Below are 20,506 nucleotides of genomic sequence, written 5' to 3' on the forward strand. Positions count from 1 at the left end.
TTAGTTGTTTATTTACTTTGGTTTTTGGCTACTTCTTTTTCTAACTTGGTTATTTTCTGTGTATGAGTGCAGGTTGGGTGCGCAATTTCGTCAACCGCTTGGAGAGAATAATTCGATAAGAAACACAGACGAACATTCAACCAATTCCAATAGCCATGGCGGACGAGGAAGTTCCTAAAACCCTTCGCGATCATTTCTATCTTGCCCGAACAGCACAACCTTCTTGTATTCGATTGCCAGCAGCTCAGGGCAATAATTTTGAGTTAAAATCGTAGTTTATTACGATGCTCCCTCACTTTCACGGACTCCCTTCTGAGGATGCCTATTTATTTTTACGAGAGTTTGAAGAGATATGTGCTTTAATTAAACTACAACAACTCATGGATGATGCGGTGAAGTTGCGGTTCATTACCTTCTCACTCAAAGAGGGAGCTAAAAAATCGCTTTATGGTTTGCCCACAAACTCCATCACCAGTTGGAGGAGTTTACAATAGTGTTTCTTAAAAAAAAACTTCCTTCACATAAAACTAATAAATTAAGAAATGATATTCTTCAATTTAGGCAAAAACCCCATGAATCGTTTTCAAAGTTTATAGAGAGATTCAAAGATCTACTCAAATAATGCCCTCACCACGGATTAGATACGTAGCAATTGTGCCAAATCATATATGAGGGCATTGATTTTCAAACCAAACAACTTTTAGAGTCTATGTGCCCTACAGGATTTACATCCTATACGGATGAAGACGAAGCTTGAAAATTCTTGCTTGATTTGGCAGAAAAGACCCGTGAGTGGGAATACACTCAAGAAAACAAAAGAGCTACATCAAGCAATGAGGCCCAATTAGATAGCCTAATCAAAAGGCTAGAAGCTATAGTTGTAAAGGGACCCGCACAGGTAAATCAAATCAATCAAAGTGTCCCCATGTGCAATTGGTGCCAAGCTCCTGACCATGTCATGGAAGAGTGCCACAATTTTTAAAGTTTGGTAATTCTAATGAAAATGCAAGTGCTTTGTTTACAAATAATCCATATAGTAGCACTTACAATCAGGGATGGAGAAATCATCCCTATTTGTCTTGGAGCCAAGGGAGGTGGGCCATCCAATTTTCAAGGTCAAGGCCAATTCGGCCAACCTAGGCCCACCTTCCCTCCCACTTATGTTCGGCCACTCCTAGCCACAACTCCATCCTTTCAAAACCCAATTTTAAATAATGTTTCAAATCAGCAACCACCGAATTTTCAAAAACAAGGGGAATCGGCCCGAATAGCTTCTTTGGAGAAGAACATAGAACTTCTCATGAGTTCATGACAAGCCAACACAACATGGAGAAACAAATTTCTCAACTCGCCACGGCTTTACATGAAAGGGAAAAGGGTAGGATGCCAAGTCAACCCGTTCCTAATCCAAGGAACTTGAATGTGAATGTGAATCAACAGGTACCGCCAAATCAGTTGAATCACATTCAACCAATTTCGCCGCTGCAAGAGCCCTCCAACCAATGTAATGCCGTATATGCTTTAAGGAGTGGTCGAGATTACCACAAGGAGGAGGTCCGATCCGAACCCTCTAAAGATCATCAAGAGACAACCGAAGAGGTAAGAAAAGGTTCCCCTCCCACAGGTTCGACTGCGAGACCCGAAAAGGTAAGTGAAGAGCAAGCAATTACACCACCTTAAAAGGAATATGTGCCCAAGGCTCCTTTTCCAAGGAGACTTGCCAATAATAAGAAAGTGGATGCCATGGATAAAATTCTAAATATGTTTAAACAAGTGAAATTAATATTCCTTTGTTAGATGCGATTTCACAGGTTCCTACTTATGCCAAAATGCTTAAAGATTTGTGTACTCAAAACCGCATAACTAATGTGCCCAAGAAGGCTTTCTTGGCCTCAAACATAAGTTCCATTTTGTCTCAACAAATGGTGGCCAAGTATAAGGACCCGGGATGTCCTACTATTTCTTGCACAATTGGTAACACAGAAATTGAACATGCTCTTTTGGATTTGGGTGCAAGTGTAAATCTCTTGCGTTTTTCTGTATTTAAGCAACTAGGATTAGGAGACCTCAAACCAACCACCGTCACTCTCTAATTGGCGGATAGATCAATTAAGACACCCAAATGGATGGTTGAGGATGTATTAGTTAAAGTAGGGGATTTCTTGTTTCCCTTAGATTTCATTGTTTTAGACACGGAGTACGTTGCTAATATCAAGGATCAAATCCCTATCATCCTTGGTAGGCCTTTCCTTGCTACTACCAATGCTTTGATTAATTGTAGGAATGGCCTAATGAAATTGTCTTTTGGTAATACATCAGTAGATTTTAATATATTTAGGCTAGGTAAGCAACCGAAATTACATGAAGCAATCAATATGTTGCATTTATTTTCTGATGATATAAAAACTAATTTTGAAATCGATTTTGATGTAGGCTTTCAAGAGTGCATGGACGAATTGGAAGACGTAGGGGGGGAGACTTCTTTTCTGATGCTCTTATCATTCATCAAATAGAGCCAGGAGGACCCCTATTTACATCCCTTCCCAAGCCATTCATTGAAGAGGCCACACGGTTAGATTTGAAGCCTTTGCCTTCAAATCCAAAATATGAGTTTATAGGTGAAATTCAATTTTTTTCTGAATTAATGGCAGATCTAACTTTAAGTGAAGAGGAAGAGTTATTTAACTTCTTCAAAGCTAATAAAGAAGCCATTGATTGGGTAATGGCCGATATCAAAGGAATAAGTCCTTCGATTGTGAAACCCCACATAGACTTTATTGAGGTTCCAAACCTTCAAGGAACACCAAAGAAGAGCTAATCATGTGATGAAGGGAGCCATCCAAAAGTTTCCCTTTATAGATCATAAGGCTACATTGAAATACAATATGAGAATTTGGAAGAGGTTATGGATCTCCATGAGTCTCTTTATTTTATTTTTTCTTGATCATATCAGGTGCGCCTCTCTTTTCATTGTCCTTGTCATTGTTTTATTTTTGCATGCATTGACGACACTGCATGATTTAAGTGAGAAGAGTTGATACGAGTCCAACGAATCCGACCACGCACGAATCGGAGCTAAAATGAGAAGTTATAGTCCGTTGAAGTTTTAGAAAAAAATAAAAAACTGTGAAGACGCGACGGGACGAGACTAAAAATTCAAGAAGATGGGAGAGAGTTCAAGAGAGATAAATATATAGGATTTTGGGTGAGAAGAGTTGCTAAATTAAGGGATTGAAAAATATGTACGGTGGAGATTAAAAATCTAATCTTAGAAAACAAATGAAAGGACAAGATTAAGGCTTGAATGGGCTTTCTATATCTCTTCTAAAAAAAACATGGGTTACTTTTCTATTTTTTCTCTTTCCAAAGTTGTTTGCAAAACGTTCCAATTATATCCTCAAGCAACTTTCTAAATGTTAGAAAGAAAATAATGGAAAGTTTCCAAGTTGAGGGATATGTGCATGAAACGACCAAATTATCCCTATCCTTCGAATGAATTGCACAAATGCCACAATTATTTGCAAATGGCTAATCTACCCATCCTTTGTAATACACATAAAATACCTAATAATTCCCTTCTCCCCTCTTGATCTCCAAGAAACGATCCAAGCCATCCAATTGACGGTCCACTATGTAAATTAATTGCACACATAAACCATTCCAATGAGATGATCCAAACAGTTGAAGTCATGGATCCCAATGTGAATTTCGATCTTACCAATGGTAGCTCCTCTTGAATCATTTTTGTGGGCTGATCTTAACCGTTCAAACGATGGTCAACAATGTAAAATTATTTGCACCTCACAAATCACCTCCATAAGATGATTTTAACCACAAATTTAGTGTGCCTTAGAATAAATTGCTTGTACCCCTCCAAATCATTTTCCAAAGCTATTCCGAACCAATCAATTGATGAACCATAGATGATCTAAACCCTTCAAATGATAGGCCACAATGGTGATGTTCTCATATTTGATCATTTCATTGGAATTTCATCTCTTTAGCTCCATTTTCCATGGAAATTCAAGAATAACCCTGAAACACCAAAAACACACAAAATACCTTAGTAGTACTGCTCTAAACATAAAATATGCATGTTTTTCCTACCTACCATTCACACATAAATGTGCTCATCACTTCTAATCTCAGCCTTTTTAGGTGTTTGGCTTGTTTCCATATAGTTTGTATACCCATCTATCAAGAGCTTCTCCTATGATGGGATTTTCCCTATAGATTCACCCCCTTAATCTCCACAAAAGCCAAAAGATCGACCGGCCGGGCAAAATGTGGGGTCCTACTGGTAGGACTGCCTTATAAGATTGGCTTTGATTTGGCAAAGGTTGAGGACACATGTAGATCATTTGTAACAAAAGATTACATGTCCTACATTACAAGGAAAAATACGGAGGAGCAAATCATTTCAATGAAATGGAATCAAGAGAGGTGACCTTAGAATTGTTTTTAGGGTCACTTCATCCCAAAGGGGCCTTGAACATGGGCATCTTACCAAACACGGAGGAAATTAAATGTGAACAACATAGGTCTACAATAGAAAGAAAACGTAGCAATAGATTTGACCTACTTGTGGCTACAAAGTAACATCCATAAGCACTCAAACACCCAAATTGCCCCATCTTGGATTAAAGTCATGGGTATGTTCCCCATTGATGCGAGTTCAAATCCCCCAAGCTTACCCGATGTGCATGGTTTACGGGTGATTGTGCACATCACTTTTTTTGGCCAAGACGGCCACTAAGAACGCATGTTCCGAGTTATTGTATCATCTTTCTCTTTTTCTAATAAATCGGTTGGGGTCCCTTTAAACCTCAGCTTACCCATCAAAAAAAAATCTCCAGCCTAACGAAGCTCCTGTATAATTCCCATGTAGCTTTGTTGTTGAATCATTCAACCAAACGAGGCCAACAACTTGCTCTCTCCATGCTCCATGTGGAAAAGGGCCCATATCGTTTTGTGGGAGGCCTCTAGCTCTTTGTCCCTTCATGGGCTGTGCTCCACTTGCTTCTTGAGTAAATAATATAGAGTTTGATGCATCGTCCAACCATCAACCTCCCATATGAGTCAAGCAAAAATTCCATTCTGTTTGCATCCTTTCGGCAGATATCTCACTCCAACTAGCTTAATAACAAGACCCATAAACCCCAAGTAGCACTTGGGGTAACCTTAATGTTCTTAAATGTTCCTTTTTTGTAACATTTCTTTCATGGATCTTCTTTTGTTTCACATTTCATGGGTGATTATGCATTGTCTTACTATGCCACAAGCCCCAATTAATACTTGGGGTAACCTTAATGTACAGAAATGTTCCTTTTCATAACATTTCTTCAATGGATCTTCTTTTGTTTCACATTTTTTGGGTGATTAGTTTAAGGGGGGCAGATGTTTTGGGGCAAGCAAAAGCCTCTCACATGCAATGCAAACAATAGGAGAACTTTAGGTGCTATTGGGACTTGGTTAATGTAACCCGGCATCAGAACTACACTAAAGATTGTGCATGTAAATGTAATCAGATGGAAATGTAAATAAGTTGTAAGTAGTTTATCAATATGAGTGTAAAGTAAATAGCTTGTGAGTATGAATGTAAACTACGAGCAGGGGCAGATCCACATATAGCGTGGGGGTGGCCGTGCCCGCCCCCCCCCCCCCCCCCCCCCAAGTGTAAATTCCTGGCTCCGCCCCTGACTACGGGTTGATGTAATTTGTGAACTTGAAATGTGAATAACAGGTTGTGATCTGTGAATGTAATTTGTGAACTTGAAATGAAATGTGTAACATGTTGTGAATGTGCATAAGTACGCAGCCTTACCCCTGCTTTGCAGAGACGCTGTTTCCGTGACTGGACCCCCTGACCACCAGGTCACAATAGAGCAACCTTACCGTTGCACCAAGGCTCGCCCTCTAAGATTTTTTATTTATAGTAAAACAAAGAAAATGGTTTTTACCGGCAGTCTAGACCGCCAGTGTATGTCACCAACAATCCTTTGATCGCGGTTCACGCATTACTCGAATTCGACGTACAATTTTACCAATTGGAAAGGCATTCAAAAACCTTCAATCAAGAGATATTTTCCCTTGTAGAAGTTGAGTGTAGGATTTTTGCACCAACAGGATTTTTACAAGCCTTTGAGAAACTAGTTTTTGTTTCCGCAGAAAAATAATAACCGGAGAGAAAACAAAGGCTTGGAAAGAACGAGAGCAATTTGTAAAATTTAGAAAGATGGTAGAAGGGGTCTGGAATGACCAGAGTGTTAATCTCCGCTATTATTTTCATATGATCTTGTGCCAAAGAGTGCCACTAGCACCTTACTGCGATAAATTAATTGGTTATAGGAACCAATCTTGAAATTACTGGAAAATAATCAATGTCAAGTTTGACATGTTTATTTGCATTCAAGCATCCTTATTATTACTATTAATTATAACAAGAGTATTTTGAGTAAAGAACACCAATGAATCAGATGGTATGCTAATGATCAGTCGCCGCAGTTGATGAACTGATAGTTGACGATAAGATGGCCTTGCGCGTTGCCTCTCCCATCAGTATCCAGCTTCCTGAACACGCCATCATCCAAATCTAATCCTCCGTTGCTACACTGATCCACGATCCTAACCGTCGCCTGAGTGCCAGTTGCCACATTTGTTACCTGGGTATCATCAGAAGCATAGTTAGTTCTGGCTCCTGTCATACTTACTTGCATACACTTTACATGTATGGTCGGCCCCACGCACACCCATTTTGATGATAGTCCTAGTTAACTCTTATAAAAGATAGGTTCAATTCTCTTTGTGGTCATGTAGGGCAGTTTAATTTCCTATTTAAAAACTCCCCGAGCTAATAATCAACTTGTGAGTCCACTAATTAAGTTTAATCTTGGTTGATTTCTCGTTCAAGTTTGAGTTTTTCCCTACAAAGTCAATTAAAAATGCCTTTGACTTGTACCAAATTAATGAAAAGTTGAATGCTTCAATTAGCAACTCCACTGATTCCAAATTTTTAAACACTTGCTAACTTAGCCTAGCTGCCTAAGGCAACCTTGAAATAGTATGTTGCTTAATTGGCAGAGAAATTATGCAGTGTATAGCACATGGACAGATTAAATGGTGTATGCACCTTATTCACCATCAGATGAATACGGCATGATGGAGAAAGATTACTGGCTCCACCACCTCGAACAAGGAGATGATGATATGGTGACCACCATGTGGGTCTTGGGGTGGGCTCCAGTGTCTGATGAATTATCACCATTAGGCCATGTTATCCAGTTTGTGCATTGCGCATACACGGTTTAATCAGTGTATGTAAGATGCTTGTACTGACCTTTGTCAGAAATATCTCCGATATTTTCAAAATATAACGATTTTATCACGATATTTTGATAAACGATAAAATCCATAAATAATCCCGAGAATGTAAAAATATAGCGATATTTTCATTTACCGTGATAATATCACGATAATTTTTATTTCGTATTTTGCTTAATTTATATTTTTAAAATAATTTTACTCCATTTTTTCCCTTTATAAACCCAAAAAAATAATAAATAAAAAAATTTATCCCGAGATTTTTCCTTAAGAATTACCAAGAACGATAATTGTGACATAAGTAAGGACAGCTATTTTGTGATCTTACCCTCAAGCATCTACCACAAGAGGCCTGGCCGCGCGATCCAACAGGGCCACAGAAGGCAGTCCAGCCATACTTGCTTCGCCATGCGAGGGGCTTGTCGGCGTCCCACGTCGAACAGTAAGCGCTAACAGCTCTCAAATTCCATCCATTCTGCTCGGGATTATAGAAATTATATGTGGCGCGCACATTAGACGCACTTTGATCACCACCATCAACCGCACCACCACCACCACTACCACCACCGGCGCATGTATGACCTCCGGCTTGCCGCCCGCACTGCTGTGCCTGGGCAGCCCCCGCGAGGCAGAGCAAGAACATCATAGAAAGATTCAAAAACCCCATTGCTTGTTTATTTGATAGAACGTACTCAAACCAGAGGTTAAGACTCAATTCATAGAGGAGTTTTGTTTGTGAGATTACCAAAATGCCCTTGGATTGACATGTAACTATGTAAGGTTGAAAAATTAGTTCAAGTAACACTCCCCTCTTTTAAATTTTTTCTCTTAATGTTGCTCTGCAAAAAGATGTCAGATGTGGTACTATATAAAGATGGAAAGACCCTACCATGTCGAACTACCAAAAAAGCAGGACTTCCGTGGCAGAGTGGCTAAAGATCCTAGGTATTAATTACAAATCGAAGATTTAGTTTAGACCAAATTACGGGTATTTTAGTCAATTTGGTGGACTCCAAATTCGGCACACTTGGCCTTTTGGCGAGTAACTAGAAACGCTTTTGTTGGGGAAATGATATCACGCTACCGTATTTTGATGATCGCACTCCTCTTTTTACTAAAAGGTATATGGCCCGCACCATAGGATGATCCAAACCGTCCATTAGATGTATTGGGCCACAGCCTAAATAGGTTGTGCCCCCTAAAAAAATTTCCATATATAGTTTGATTCTAACCCTTCGATCTATAAAGTGAGGAGTGCGATCATCAAAATACAGTAGTGGGGATATCATTTTAGAAGCCTACTACCAAAACGGGCATTTTGTAAAAAAAAGATGGGAGCACTACAAGAAAGTTCACCTTCAGCGCGGCGTTCTTTTACCAACGTTCCAAAAAAAAGTCACTAAATGATATAATTACCGGCGTTTATTTGGTTAACGCCGGTGCATGTAAATTTCATGCGCCCCGCTGCTAGGAATATTCACCGAGCTTCTAGTGACACGTGCACAAGAGTACAAGGAGGAGAGCACGAATCACCATAAGATGAAAAAATAACAAAACATCGAAAAAATGACAAAATGATGGGTCTTTTTCACCACCTTCTTTATTTTCCACACGGAATTCATTTTTAAATGTGGTTTTCTCTCTAAATTAAACCATCTGATTTGAGCCTGTGTTTAATAAAAATTTGGTAGGATATTATGAGATATCCTTGGCCCCATTTGTGATATGTTGGATGACCAGAAAGTCCAACCTATTGTCGTTGGTCCCAACATGTTTTGCATCATATCCTAAACCTTGGATCAAAATTTTCAGTTCCATCTTTAAGGTCTAGCTAAGAACTATTGACTTTTTCTGTCGATTTGATCTTGCTGGTGAGATCTTCCTTTGAGTTGTAAACGGGGGCATGGAATCATCTCTTGGTTTTTACTAAATTAACAATTCTAATTAATTACAATCAGAATTGCTATAGAAGGGGAAATTTTGAAGTGAAAAGAACTTTGAAAATGGGGTTGTATCTTGGTAATCAAAATAATTAAACATAAATTGGAAATGCCCTTATTTCATAGATTTGATTTCTAGGAAATTCTATCATCCCTAGGGCTAGGGCTATCACAGTATCACTGTTCTAACAGTCTAGCTATTATGATTAGTCTAAATCAAAAGTTGGGTGATCACCAGTGTAAAATTTCCATAGGGATGCTCCAATTTCTTAAATTGGTCAAGGAAGGGGGCCAAATGTTGGATTGGTTTGACACTTGTATCGATGCGTACGAACTGATGTTGAAGTTTAACCATAACTACTCCTCAGAACTACGACATGTCTTGTGGGTAGGCTATTCTCTAGGCTTTCTATGAGTTCGTGCTGGGTGACCTCAGCCACCCTCAATGGTCTAGGCCTATAGTTCAAGTGGTTGAGACATTGTATCTCAATCAAACACCCAGGTCTTAGGTTCAATCCCAACTTACCTATCCAAACAAAAGAGAATCCAATGAAAGTCTCTCCTGATTAGTGTGGTGTTGGAGGGTGCTCAAAAATTGATCCAAACATCTACTACATATTTTGTATTTGTGTTTTCTGAAGATCCATAACTATTATTTGGTTAACTAACCCTTGCATTAAGGATATTTTGATCATTTTGTTGGAAGTCAAATTCAACCCTGACGACTATGATGCTCATCCCTCATCTTTTTGCACGCCCCAATCACTAATTCAAACCATCCTCCTTTGAGAAAAATGGGTTCCAATTCTCCTAGGCTTTGTTCACTTGTTTTCTAGCTGCAGGAAAATAAAAGAAAAGAAGAGAATATGACGTGGAAAACTGGAAAAGAAAGAAAAAGAAACTATGAGAAAATTCCTTTTGTGAGAAAATTCCGTTGTTCACTTGGCTGAGAAAGGAAAAGAAAGTATGCTGGCAAAGTGGTTTTCTTAGGAAAGTGATTTCCCCATCCTTTTAGTGAGAAAATTTAGAGGGAAAGTGCAAGAAAGTTGGTTTTCAACGTCATTATTTATATTTTCCACCTGTGTAATTCCGCTTTTCCGAGAAAACAAGTGAACGGCGGAAAATGTCAAATCATGTCCAATCACGGAAAAATTTGGCTTACTTTCTTCTCCTTTCTTTTCTCAAGAAGGCAAGTGAACAGAGCCCTAGGAAATGATATCACCACTACCGTATTTTGATCATCGCACTCATCACTTTATTAAAATGTACGGTATGTCCCTTACCATAGGATGATCCAAACCGTCCATTAGATGGCCCACAGCCTAAATATGTTGTGCCCCAAAAATAAAGGTGGAAACGCTTAGAAGCAACGTAAAAGGGTCAATGTTCAAAATGAGGCAACTCGTACCATCCAGTGGCCGTACTTTTGAAATAAATTTGAGCTTATCTCTTCCATCTTTTTATCTAATTCTCTTCCCAAAATAACCCTAATAAACAAAGAAAAAAAAGGAATTCAGAAATCACAATTCATTCCCCCCCCCCCTTGAAATACCTAGTACGTTGATCTGGACTTTAATTTGGTGGGTTACCACAGGGGATGGGCTGCCCCAGAATAATTCAATTCTTAGGACAGTACATGCCTATTTTATCAGTTAATTCTTGACTAAGTGTCCCCCAATCGATTCAATTTCTCAGGTTAGTCTATTTCTCAGGTTTGACTAAAATGCCTGATCAAACCAATCCACAAATTGGACTAAATGTTGTTTGATTCTTATGGCTTGATCAAAGATGGTCTTAGGATTCTTTAGCTCTCAAGCTCAATTAAAATGTTACCTCGTCATTTCTTACTTAGACCAGACTAAATGTTGAGTAAATGGATTGTTTTCCATTAAGGAGTTTAAATCCTCGGTCAGATTTGAGTAAATGCTGTCTAAAAAATTTCAAATTACCGGACATTGTTTTATTGACTTTAACCTCGGTCAGATAGGGGTGCAACTCGTGTCGGGTTGGATCGGGTTGAGGCCAACCCTAACCCAACCCGAGATAGAGCTTTGGGTTGAGGATGCCCAACCCTAACCTAACCCACCTATAAATCTCTCAACCCTAACCCAATCCATCTAACCCGATATCAGGTAGGGTTGGTCAGGTTCAAGTTGGGCCAAACAAAAAAATAGAATAATACAAAGAAAATCAAGATATAATTAGAGGACGGAGGTCAGGTTCGGGTCGGGTTGCCAAGGCCTCAACCCCAATCCAACCCGAAATTAAATTGGGATGGCTTTTCCCAACCCCAACCCAACCCGTTCCGAGGAAATGCCAACTCAACCCGACCCAAAATCGGGTTGAACCTGTCGGGTTCGGGTTTAGTCGAACCTTGATGTAGCGATGAGTTGGGAAAAAACTCACTTGTGTCTCAGAAGCAAAACAAGAAGATCATCAGCAAGTCCAAAGAAGTAAAGAACAGATTATAAGTAATGAAATAAAGAAGTTCAAATTTGACACAAGAAACAAGTGTCAATTGTAGCTAGAGCAATCCAACCAGTAGGCATCAGCAATTGGTTATCTACGAGCAAGAAACTGATTATAAGGACTGAAGTAGAACAATTTTAAAACTTTTTTTAGAAGGAACTTCACCGCACTCGAATTGAGTATGAATATTTACTGTTATTTGCCAACACAAAAAGAGTCTGAAAATCAGCAGACACTCACTTCGTCATTTCTAGACAAGAAGCAGATCAACACGCGAACTGCATATTTGTTATGTCACAATCAACGGGAATCAAATGAGCATTTAGCTCTTCACTGTTTTGAAACAGACCCAAGAAGTTATTCCAACTGTAGCGAACTTCTGCTGATTGGGCACTCGACAGGATTGGATTGGACTTCGCAAGGATGGGTGTCAATATTTTATGCTAGTTAGAACAGTTCTGAAGTATGGACGGCTTTTGAACTGGTGTTCAAATCCGGTTTTGATTCTAATCAGCAGTTATGAACTACAAGTTTTGAACTGCCAAGACCACAGATGCTTGGACAGAAATGTGAAACGATAAACAGAGAAAAGGTCTGCTTTTCTGGAAGGACAGTCAACACCAAGGCTCAGAATTGGATGAACTTTACTAAGGTCATTGCTCATAAGTTCCTGGGCAGAAACTATTCTACATTTGGAAGGGCATACGACTGATTATTTGTACACTAAAACGCACTTTATTGCATATTGAGTGATTAAAGAGAAAAATCTCCCCCACACCGAATATTAATTGCCCATACTCTTTGGCTGAGACCCGCCCTATGTCAACTTTCCCTTAGAAAAGAGTTTGTCTTCAAGCTCGGTTCCTTTTGCAAGAAGGGGTATAGACCCAGGTCATTTTTAGAATGATTACAATCCCACCTTTTCCTATGCAACAATCACTATATGAAAAAAAAAGGTTAAAAGAGATTGAATTGGGTCAATGAAAAGGTCATGCAACAAAGAACGAAAAGGGCAGGCAATATGAAGGTTTTAGGGAAGCCTATGAAAGCCATGAGATCTCACTCTCTGGCAACAGTTCAATGTGTACAATCTCTAGTATCTGATTGGAAGAGAGCCCCATTAGACTCACGGTTGAACATGCAGTGGATAAAAAAGGGTAGGCAATTCACTTTTGCAGATGGACGATTCATCTTCTCGATCCACATCCACCGAATCGATCTTCCACACACGAATAGAGGTACGGCTTCTCGCTTTCAGAACTTTATAGTGTTTTCATATGATCTTGAGCGAAAAAACACCACTAGCAAGGTAGCACCCTACTACCTCTGTGCGCAGAAGGTGCATGAGGAGGAACGTGGGAGGCTCATTTAGAGTTTGTACAATAGGGAAACACTCCCATCACAACTTGTCTCTCCAGACTCACTCCCCCTTACGTTTAGAAATGAAAAGGAAGAGAAACTCATGGTGTTTTTGGTTCTGTCCATAGAAATAAATCATCCTTTCAGTTAATAAAACGATCTTTTGGATTGAGTTTTGAGAGTTTCCATTGAAATTTTTTTGTAATAATTTAATTGGTTATGGAAACCCATCTTGAAATTACTGGAAAATAGTCAATGACAAGATTGACATGTTTATTTGCATTCAAGCATTCTTATTATAACTAGTCTTATTTATCAAAGAACACAAATAGATCAGATGGTATGCAAATGATCAGTCGCCACAGTCGATGAACTGATAGTTGACGATAAGATGGCCTTGTGCGTTGCCACTCCCATCGGTATCCAGCTGCCTGAACACGCCATCATCCAAATCTAATCCTCCGTTGCTACACTGATCCACGATCCTGACCGTTGCCTGAGCGCCAGTTGCCACATTCGTTACCTAGGTATCACAAGAAGCTTAGTTAGTTCTTGGTCCTATAATACTACTTGCATACACTCTACCAAAAATTATATGATGAAAGGGAGTACAAACACATAAAGGTGGTACGATGGAAGTACCACCCTTTATATTTGATCCAACAGCAGCTTCTCAAGCTGTTGGATCAAATATCAAGGATGGGATGATGAGTACGTGTTTGTACGCACTTTCATGATATAATTTCTCTACACTGTACATGTATTGGTCGGCCCCACGCATACGTATTTTGATGATACTCCTAATTAACTCTTATAAGGAATAGGTTCAATTCGCTTTATGGTCATGTGGGGCTGTTTAATTGCTTATTTAAAAACTCCTCTAGTTAATCATCGACTTCACAGGTCAACTAAATTTAATCTTGGTTGATTTGTAGTCCAAGTTTGGGTTTTTCCAAGTTCAAGTTCTGCCTTACGGAGTCAATTAAAAACATCTTTGACTTGGACCAAATTAATGAAAAGTTGAATGCTTCAATCAGCAACTCAGCTGAGTCCAACTTTTTAAACACTTGTTGGTGTAGCCTAACTTCCGAAGGCAACCCTGAAATAGTAAGTTGCTTGGCAGAGAGATTATCCAGTGTATAGAACATAGACTGATTAAATGTTGTATTCACCTTATTCGCCATCAGATGAACACCGTGCATAGACAGATTAGATGGTGTATGCACCTTATTCACAAACAGATGAAGACGGTACATAGACAGATTATATGGTGTATACACCATATTCACTATCAAATGATCACGGCACGACAGATACAGATTACTGACCCCACCACCGGAAACAAGGAGATGATATGGTGATGACCATATGGGTCTAGTGGTGGGCTCCATTGATGAGTGATCACCATTAGGCCATGCTATCCAGTTTGTGCATTGTACATACACTGTTTAGTCGGTGTATGTTAGACACTTGTACTAAGGACCTCTATTACAAATATCTTTGATATTTTCAAAATATAGCGATTTTATCACAATATTTGATAAAATGATAAAATCCTGTAATAATCCCAAGAATTTAAAAAATTATAGTGATAGTTTCATTAACCGCAACAATATCACGATATTTTTTATTTCATAATTTTCTTAATTTAAATATTTTAAAATAATTTTATTCTATTTTTTTCCGGTATAAACCCAAAATAAAAAAAAATTAATTAATTTATCCCGAGATTTTCCCTCACCCAGAAATCCCCAAGAATGATATTTGTGGCAAAACTAAGGACAACTATTTTGTGATCTTACCCTCAAGCATCTGCCACAAGAAGCCTGGCCGGTAGGTCCTACGGGGCCACAAAAGGCAGTCCAGCCATACTTGCTTCGCCATGCAAGGGGCTTGTCGGCGTCCCACGTCGAACAGTAAGCACTAACTGCATTCAAATCCCATCCGTTCTGCTCGGGATTATAGAAATTATATGTGGCGCGCACATTAGAAGCACTTTCACCACCACCACTACCACCACCAGATTTGCAATTGCTTTGACAATTATTGGAAGGCAAACAGTAGTCGTCGGTCGTGCCACAGTATCCATATTGGCTGCAACAGAGGTTTCCGGCGCATGTCTGATCTCCGGCTTGCCGCCCGCACTGCTGAGCCTCGGCGGCCGCCGCGAGGCAGACCAAGAACACCATGAAAAGATTCAAACACCCCATTGCTTGTTTTCTTGTTAGATAGTCAAGAACTATAATTTATAGAGGAGTTCTGTTTGCCAAATTACCAAAATGCCTTGGATTGACCTAGAGACTTGGTCTCTCGTGGAAAACATGGTGAAGAGATGGAAAATTAGTTCAAGTAACCCTCTTTTTTCTCTTGAAATTGCAAGAAATGCCGTGCACGGATGGAAATCGACCTACGTTTATCCCTACAGATATGTACACAAATAAACGTAAATAAACAAAAAGACTTTCAAAGTGGGACTTGGGAAATGGAATAACAATGGATAATAAGGGAAATGATATCAGCTCAAGCATATATGTTTTAATAATTTCACTAACCCATCTTCTCTTTTATTATTTAAACTTTTAAATACCTGTCAAAAGATTATTACACTTCTCAAAAAACTCTCACAAGCCAATAAGAAAAGAAAAGACAAGCTGCGTTTGTGCTCCTATTAAAAACATGATTGTGCTAATATCATTTCCCTTCAGTGTTAAATTTTTAAACAGGGATTTGCTAGGGACCATTGCACATGGAATTTTGCGGACCGGATGTTGCAAGAGAGAGCAGCCACCTCAGATGAATTAAATGAATAAGAAAAAATCTGAGTCTATGGGGCTGCTTTGTCATGCAACAGCCGGACCACGTAATGCCTTCTGCCATAGGGGCGGAGCTGCATGTAGCATAATGGGGGCAAACTCCTTAATAGGCCCAACTCAATTGGGCCCAGCCTTATGTATAACCTGCCCCCCTTATGTATAAATCCTGGCTCCGCCATTGTCTACCATGGTGCCCAGCAAATCCCTTTGACCTGCAGAGAGACTTGGCTCACATGGGAACCCATTTTCTTTGCCAATTTTGCTCAAAAAACAGCTAAGAAGAATTGGAACCCATTTATTAGCTAGATTTAAAAGAAAAATTGAACTATGACAAACAAGTCATAGAGAAGCTCCATCATAAATTAGCAAAATAATTCATAATTTCTTTTGTATTATTACTGATTTTCCTAGCATAACTCCTTTGAACTAGTCAGATAAGTTCTTGTAACCGCCTAACATCTTAAAAAGTGGGCTGCTGTTGGATCAGATATCAAGGGTGAGATAATGAATACAAGTTTGTCCCCCTTTCATCATTTAATTTCTCCTCTAGAAAGAATGAAAGATGGAAAGAACAAAGTTTGTTGCAAATAAATAAAAACGAAGAGAGCAAGCAAGGCGGCTTATGAGAGGAAACGTAAAAAAGTGTGGGTCAAAGGTCAAAATGAGGCAACTCGTATTTTCCAACAGCCTTACATTTGAAATAAATTCGAGCTTATCTCTTCCCTCTCTATCTAATTCACTTCTCAAAATAACCCTCTCAAACAAAGATACTTGTGTGTGTGTGCGCGCGCCTGCATGGGCGTGGGGGTGTGTGTGTGTGTGTGTGGTGGTGGGGGGTGGGGGGGGGGGGCGACTGATGTAGTGTTATTGAGTTTTTGGGTTTCCGAAATAGTGTAATGTAAAAAGTTCTTCGAATCATTGCTATCTCTCCAATTACGATTGAATCTGTAGGTCCTGTTCGTTTAAGATTATGAAAACAGATTGTGAATGCCAAACAGATTATTGGACGCAAAATTGTGTTTAAATTTGAGTCCAATAATCAGTTTGGCAGTCACAGTCGGTTTTCATAATCTTAAACAAACAGGGCCTTAGCAAGCAGCTCTCAGCCTATTGGAAGAATATCAAATGAAGTAACAAGACTGGTTTCAGAACCAGTAAATGATGAGCTTCAAGAAGGCTCTTGTGAAGACGAAAATTAGATTAATCTTTCAATTTCGAGTCTAAAATGAGAAACCACTAAAAGTAATTTGGGTTCAGTTGTAATAAGGCCTGTAACTTAGAAGTAACACGCTGAAAAGAGTCGTATTCTAGCCACAGAAACTATTGCAGACACTTGAGATAATAAGAAACTCCCCAGCAAGCAGCTAGAGCTCAATATTCTGCACTTGAGCTTAAGCTCAAATTCAGAAAGAATATTAACAAATTGAAGGTCAAAAACAAGGGGAGCAATAAGAAGACAGTAAAAGCACAAGAGATAGCAGAATTCTACTAATCATGAAAATGTGCACTTAGGTTCAACAACACATGGCAAGTGGCGAAGGCAACATGCATGGCAACACTAGGCCTTAGTTTGAGTTTCAGCATCAACAGATCACATCTGTGATTGAGCAACTACATTTCATATGGGTCGTCGGGTTTGACGCATTGTCGATTCAAGCCATTTCTAGTCTTTTGCGACTTCCAAAGACCATGCCGCTCACCAACCTCTTAATTGACAGAAAGGCTAGAAACAAGATCATGTCATTTATGGACGGATATTCCAGATACAATCAGATATACATTGCTGAGGAGGTTGTGCCAAATACGACAATAGAGATCACAAGTGCTTACTGTCATTTTAAGTTCTAGCTCACAGATCACAAGCTATTTCCGTGATTCTGAACAAACATTTTACATTTTACGTTCTAGTTCACAGATCACAAGCTATATTAGTTTTTTTTTTTTTTTTTCATCGGTAATTTGGGGTTAGGTGGCCCCAACCAGATATATTGATGAAAAAGAAGATTACAGAAGATGACGACTTCAAGAAGAGGCCACATTAAAGATTCTATCATTGGACATCGCAGAGAAATCATCAGCTACAATTTAAAGGAGCTTTGGGGGGGGGGAGAGGCAAGGAAATGGACAAGGAAAAAAACTATTGAAGATATAGCAGCTGCTATCAGAGGTTTCTTTTTCCAGGGACCTTTGCTGAGGCCAATGATGGCCAATCGGACTCTACCCAGATGTTGGAGATATGTAGGTCTTTTGCTAACATAATTCCATGAGATATTGCTTCCAGCTCCAGCTCTTGGATGGAGGCAGAGGGGACAATTACTGAGAAAGCAGCAAGGGTATGCCCATCACAGTGCCTGATGAGCCCTCCAATACCTCCTTCAGTTGATGAAAGTGATGCATCAGTATTTAGTTTGAATTGGCAGGGGGCGGGGGGGAATCCAGGTGCAAGTTTGGGTAATTTGTTTTTTTCTGAAAGAGAGGGAGCTGAAATTCTTTTGCAAGCTTTGAATTACTCAGGTTGGGGCAAGCATTGAGTTTGAGATAAATGCACCTTGATCTGATAATGAGAATTATGTCTGCCAGAATTTTCTGCTTGTGTTTCTGCGTTTGTTTCATGAATTCTGACATTTCTCTCTACCCAAATGTGATAGATGGCTGTCGTGAATGCAATTCTAATGGCCTTTGCAAGTTGGTCTCTTCCTTTGAATTTGAGCCTGATCCATTCTTCTTCAGCAGACAGTTCTAAGAGGTTTTCTCCGGATGGAGAATCTCCACAGTATAGAGATCCAAATCCATGCAGAAAGGAGCAACGGAAGAAAAGGTGATTGATACTCTCAGATTCAGTGGAGCACAGAGGGCATGAGAAGTCATGGAGAAGGGCTTGCCAAGAGGTGACGCTCTGCTTTGGGATATGCCCTGAAAACCAAATTGAAGAAGCCCATGGAGCTTTAGGATGTTTTGGTCGGAGAATGTCCCAAGCACTTTTTAGAGAGAAGGTGCCATCAGAGGAAGGTTTCCAGATGATCTGATTAGAGGTGCCAGGTATGCTGAGTGATTTTCCAAGAATAGCAGATAAGCCAGGAAAGCGATGCATCACAATTGGGTCCCATGTTCCATCTTTGAAAATGAGGTCAACTGATGCTTGGGGGGGGGGGGGGGGGGGGGGGGGGATAGCTCGTAGGTCTCCACCTTCAGGGTATTGGGAAATGATTGATCCATTTGGGTGCCAAGGTTGGGTCCAGAAATTAATGCCTTCGCCATCCCCAATGATGTAGCATATCGCATCCTACGAGAAATCTCTGGCAGAAAATGCATTTTGAGCTCCCCACGAGCGAGTGGAGGGGGCCTTAATGGTCCAGAAATTTCTACCCCGAAGGTATTTTATGTTAAACCAATCGGACCATAGGGACTTCTTCGGTTCTTCCCACTAATATAGCTTCTTCCCACAAGCTATATTAGTTTATCAAATATCACAGGCTTAGAAGATATGATGAATGAAGGCACCAGGAAAGTAGCAGAACCATGATTCATGTGATTTTTTATTGACATGCGTAGCTCGGTTCAGAGGTTAATTCTTGTGAAGTTTTTAATTCCAATCTCTAAAGGAACTTGATTGGCTGTTGTGATTCTCTAACAGATCTATTGTGCTAGAATTGATGAAACACAAACAAAACAAGATGTGAAGACAACTCAACTTGCAGGTTTCAGAAAGTAATGAACAGATTTTGGCAACCACATTTTCTTGTCAAAGTTGTTCCTTCTTTTTTTTTTTTGAAAGATGACAAAAATATATTAGTAGTCATATGAGGATTACATGCGAGAGGGACCAGGAGTCCCCCTATGTACTACAGCGTATGAGGACCCGGGAGGTAACTCCCAGGCCCAGGAAAACAGAAAAAAACCAATAATCATCCCCCATATTCCTTTCCCCTATATGTCCACCATTCCAGACCAAAAGAAACCAGTTTCTGCCACCTTCCTAGAAGGTCTTTCTTCATCCTTTTTCAGAAATTTTAGCTACCCCTGATAAAAAGAAACCAGTTTCTGCTACCTTGTCAAAGTTGTTCTGGCGACAATAATGTTGCTGGTTCTAATGTACATTCGACCACCAGTTCCTAAGTTCTGTTTCTACTTTAGAAGCCCACCGGCTCCTAAGTTTTGTTTCTACTTTAGAAGCCAAAGAGGAAGCCAAGTGCTTAACAGCATGGCAGGTAGTTGAGCTGCTACTTTCATTACTGTTTTAGAACAGAATTGCAGTTGCTGCAACATAGAATTTGAAATCAGGTCTTGAGCTGCTGGTAGGATTAAGCCCAAAGGAGAAAGAACCATTTGACCATCACTTATTCAATGAATGGATGTAATAACCAGATCTATCCAGAACAGTAACAATTCACGTGTTTTGATGATTGAATTCTGGAATGCAAAATTTGTGAACTGTTGCATCTTAAAGTGTAGTTCTGAAATATAATTTAAATTATAAATTTCTGAAATCAGAAGTTCCGATTGAAGAAATGAAATATAATTTAAACACTCTTCGAGAAGTAATAGAATTAGAAAATATTTGAAAGAAACTATATTCTAAAAGAAGAATTCTACTACAAGACTATA

At 39.5% G+C, this 20,506-nt stretch overlaps 3 protein-coding genes and 1 non-coding gene across 4 annotated transcripts; all 4 read right to left on the reverse strand.

Moving 5' to 3' along the window:
- Positions 1–532: 532 nt before the first annotated feature.
- LOC143889032 (small nucleolar RNA R71) lies at positions 533–639 on the reverse strand. Its single transcript, XR_013254657.1, has one exon. It is a non-coding gene; the product is annotated as a small nucleolar RNA R71 (small nucleolar RNA).
- A 5,691-nt stretch (positions 640–6,330) lies between these two features.
- On the reverse strand, positions 6,331–8,121 carry LOC143887143 (pathogenesis-related protein PR-4-like). Its single transcript, XM_077391249.1, has 2 exons — positions 7,649–8,121; positions 6,331–6,662 (listed from the first exon to the last, which is right to left on the reverse strand). The coding sequence occupies exons 1-2, from the start codon at positions 7,985–7,987 to the stop codon at positions 6,492–6,494; spliced, it is 510 nt and encodes a 169-aa protein (XP_077247364.1). The 5' UTR covers positions 7,988–8,121; the 3' UTR covers positions 6,331–6,491.
- Positions 8,122–13,302: 5,181 nt separating this feature from the next.
- On the reverse strand, positions 13,303–15,436 carry LOC143887768 (pathogenesis-related protein PR-4-like). The gene is made up of 2 exons (XM_077391944.1): positions 14,891–15,436; positions 13,303–13,611 (listed from the first exon to the last, which is right to left on the reverse strand). Exons 1-2 carry the CDS (start codon positions 15,296–15,298, stop codon positions 13,441–13,443), a joined length of 579 nt encoding a protein of 192 aa, XP_077248059.1. The 5' UTR covers positions 15,299–15,436; the 3' UTR covers positions 13,303–13,440.
- Positions 15,437–18,407: 2,971 nt separating this feature from the next.
- Positions 18,408–18,992, reverse strand: LOC143888680 (uncharacterized). Its single transcript, XM_077393109.1, has one exon. The coding sequence runs from the start codon at positions 18,990–18,992 to the stop codon at positions 18,408–18,410; it is 585 nt and encodes a 194-aa protein (XP_077249224.1).
- Between the last annotated feature and the right edge of the window lie 1,514 nt (positions 18,993–20,506).

The sequence above is a fragment of the Tasmannia lanceolata genome, unplaced genomic scaffold, assembly GCF_043159265.1.
Source record: "Tasmannia lanceolata isolate RefF3 unplaced genomic scaffold, GAP_Taslan_0.1 ptg000012l, whole genome shotgun sequence".
In the NCBI taxonomy this organism is placed as follows: domain Eukaryota; kingdom Viridiplantae; phylum Streptophyta; class Magnoliopsida; order Canellales; family Winteraceae; genus Tasmannia; species Tasmannia lanceolata.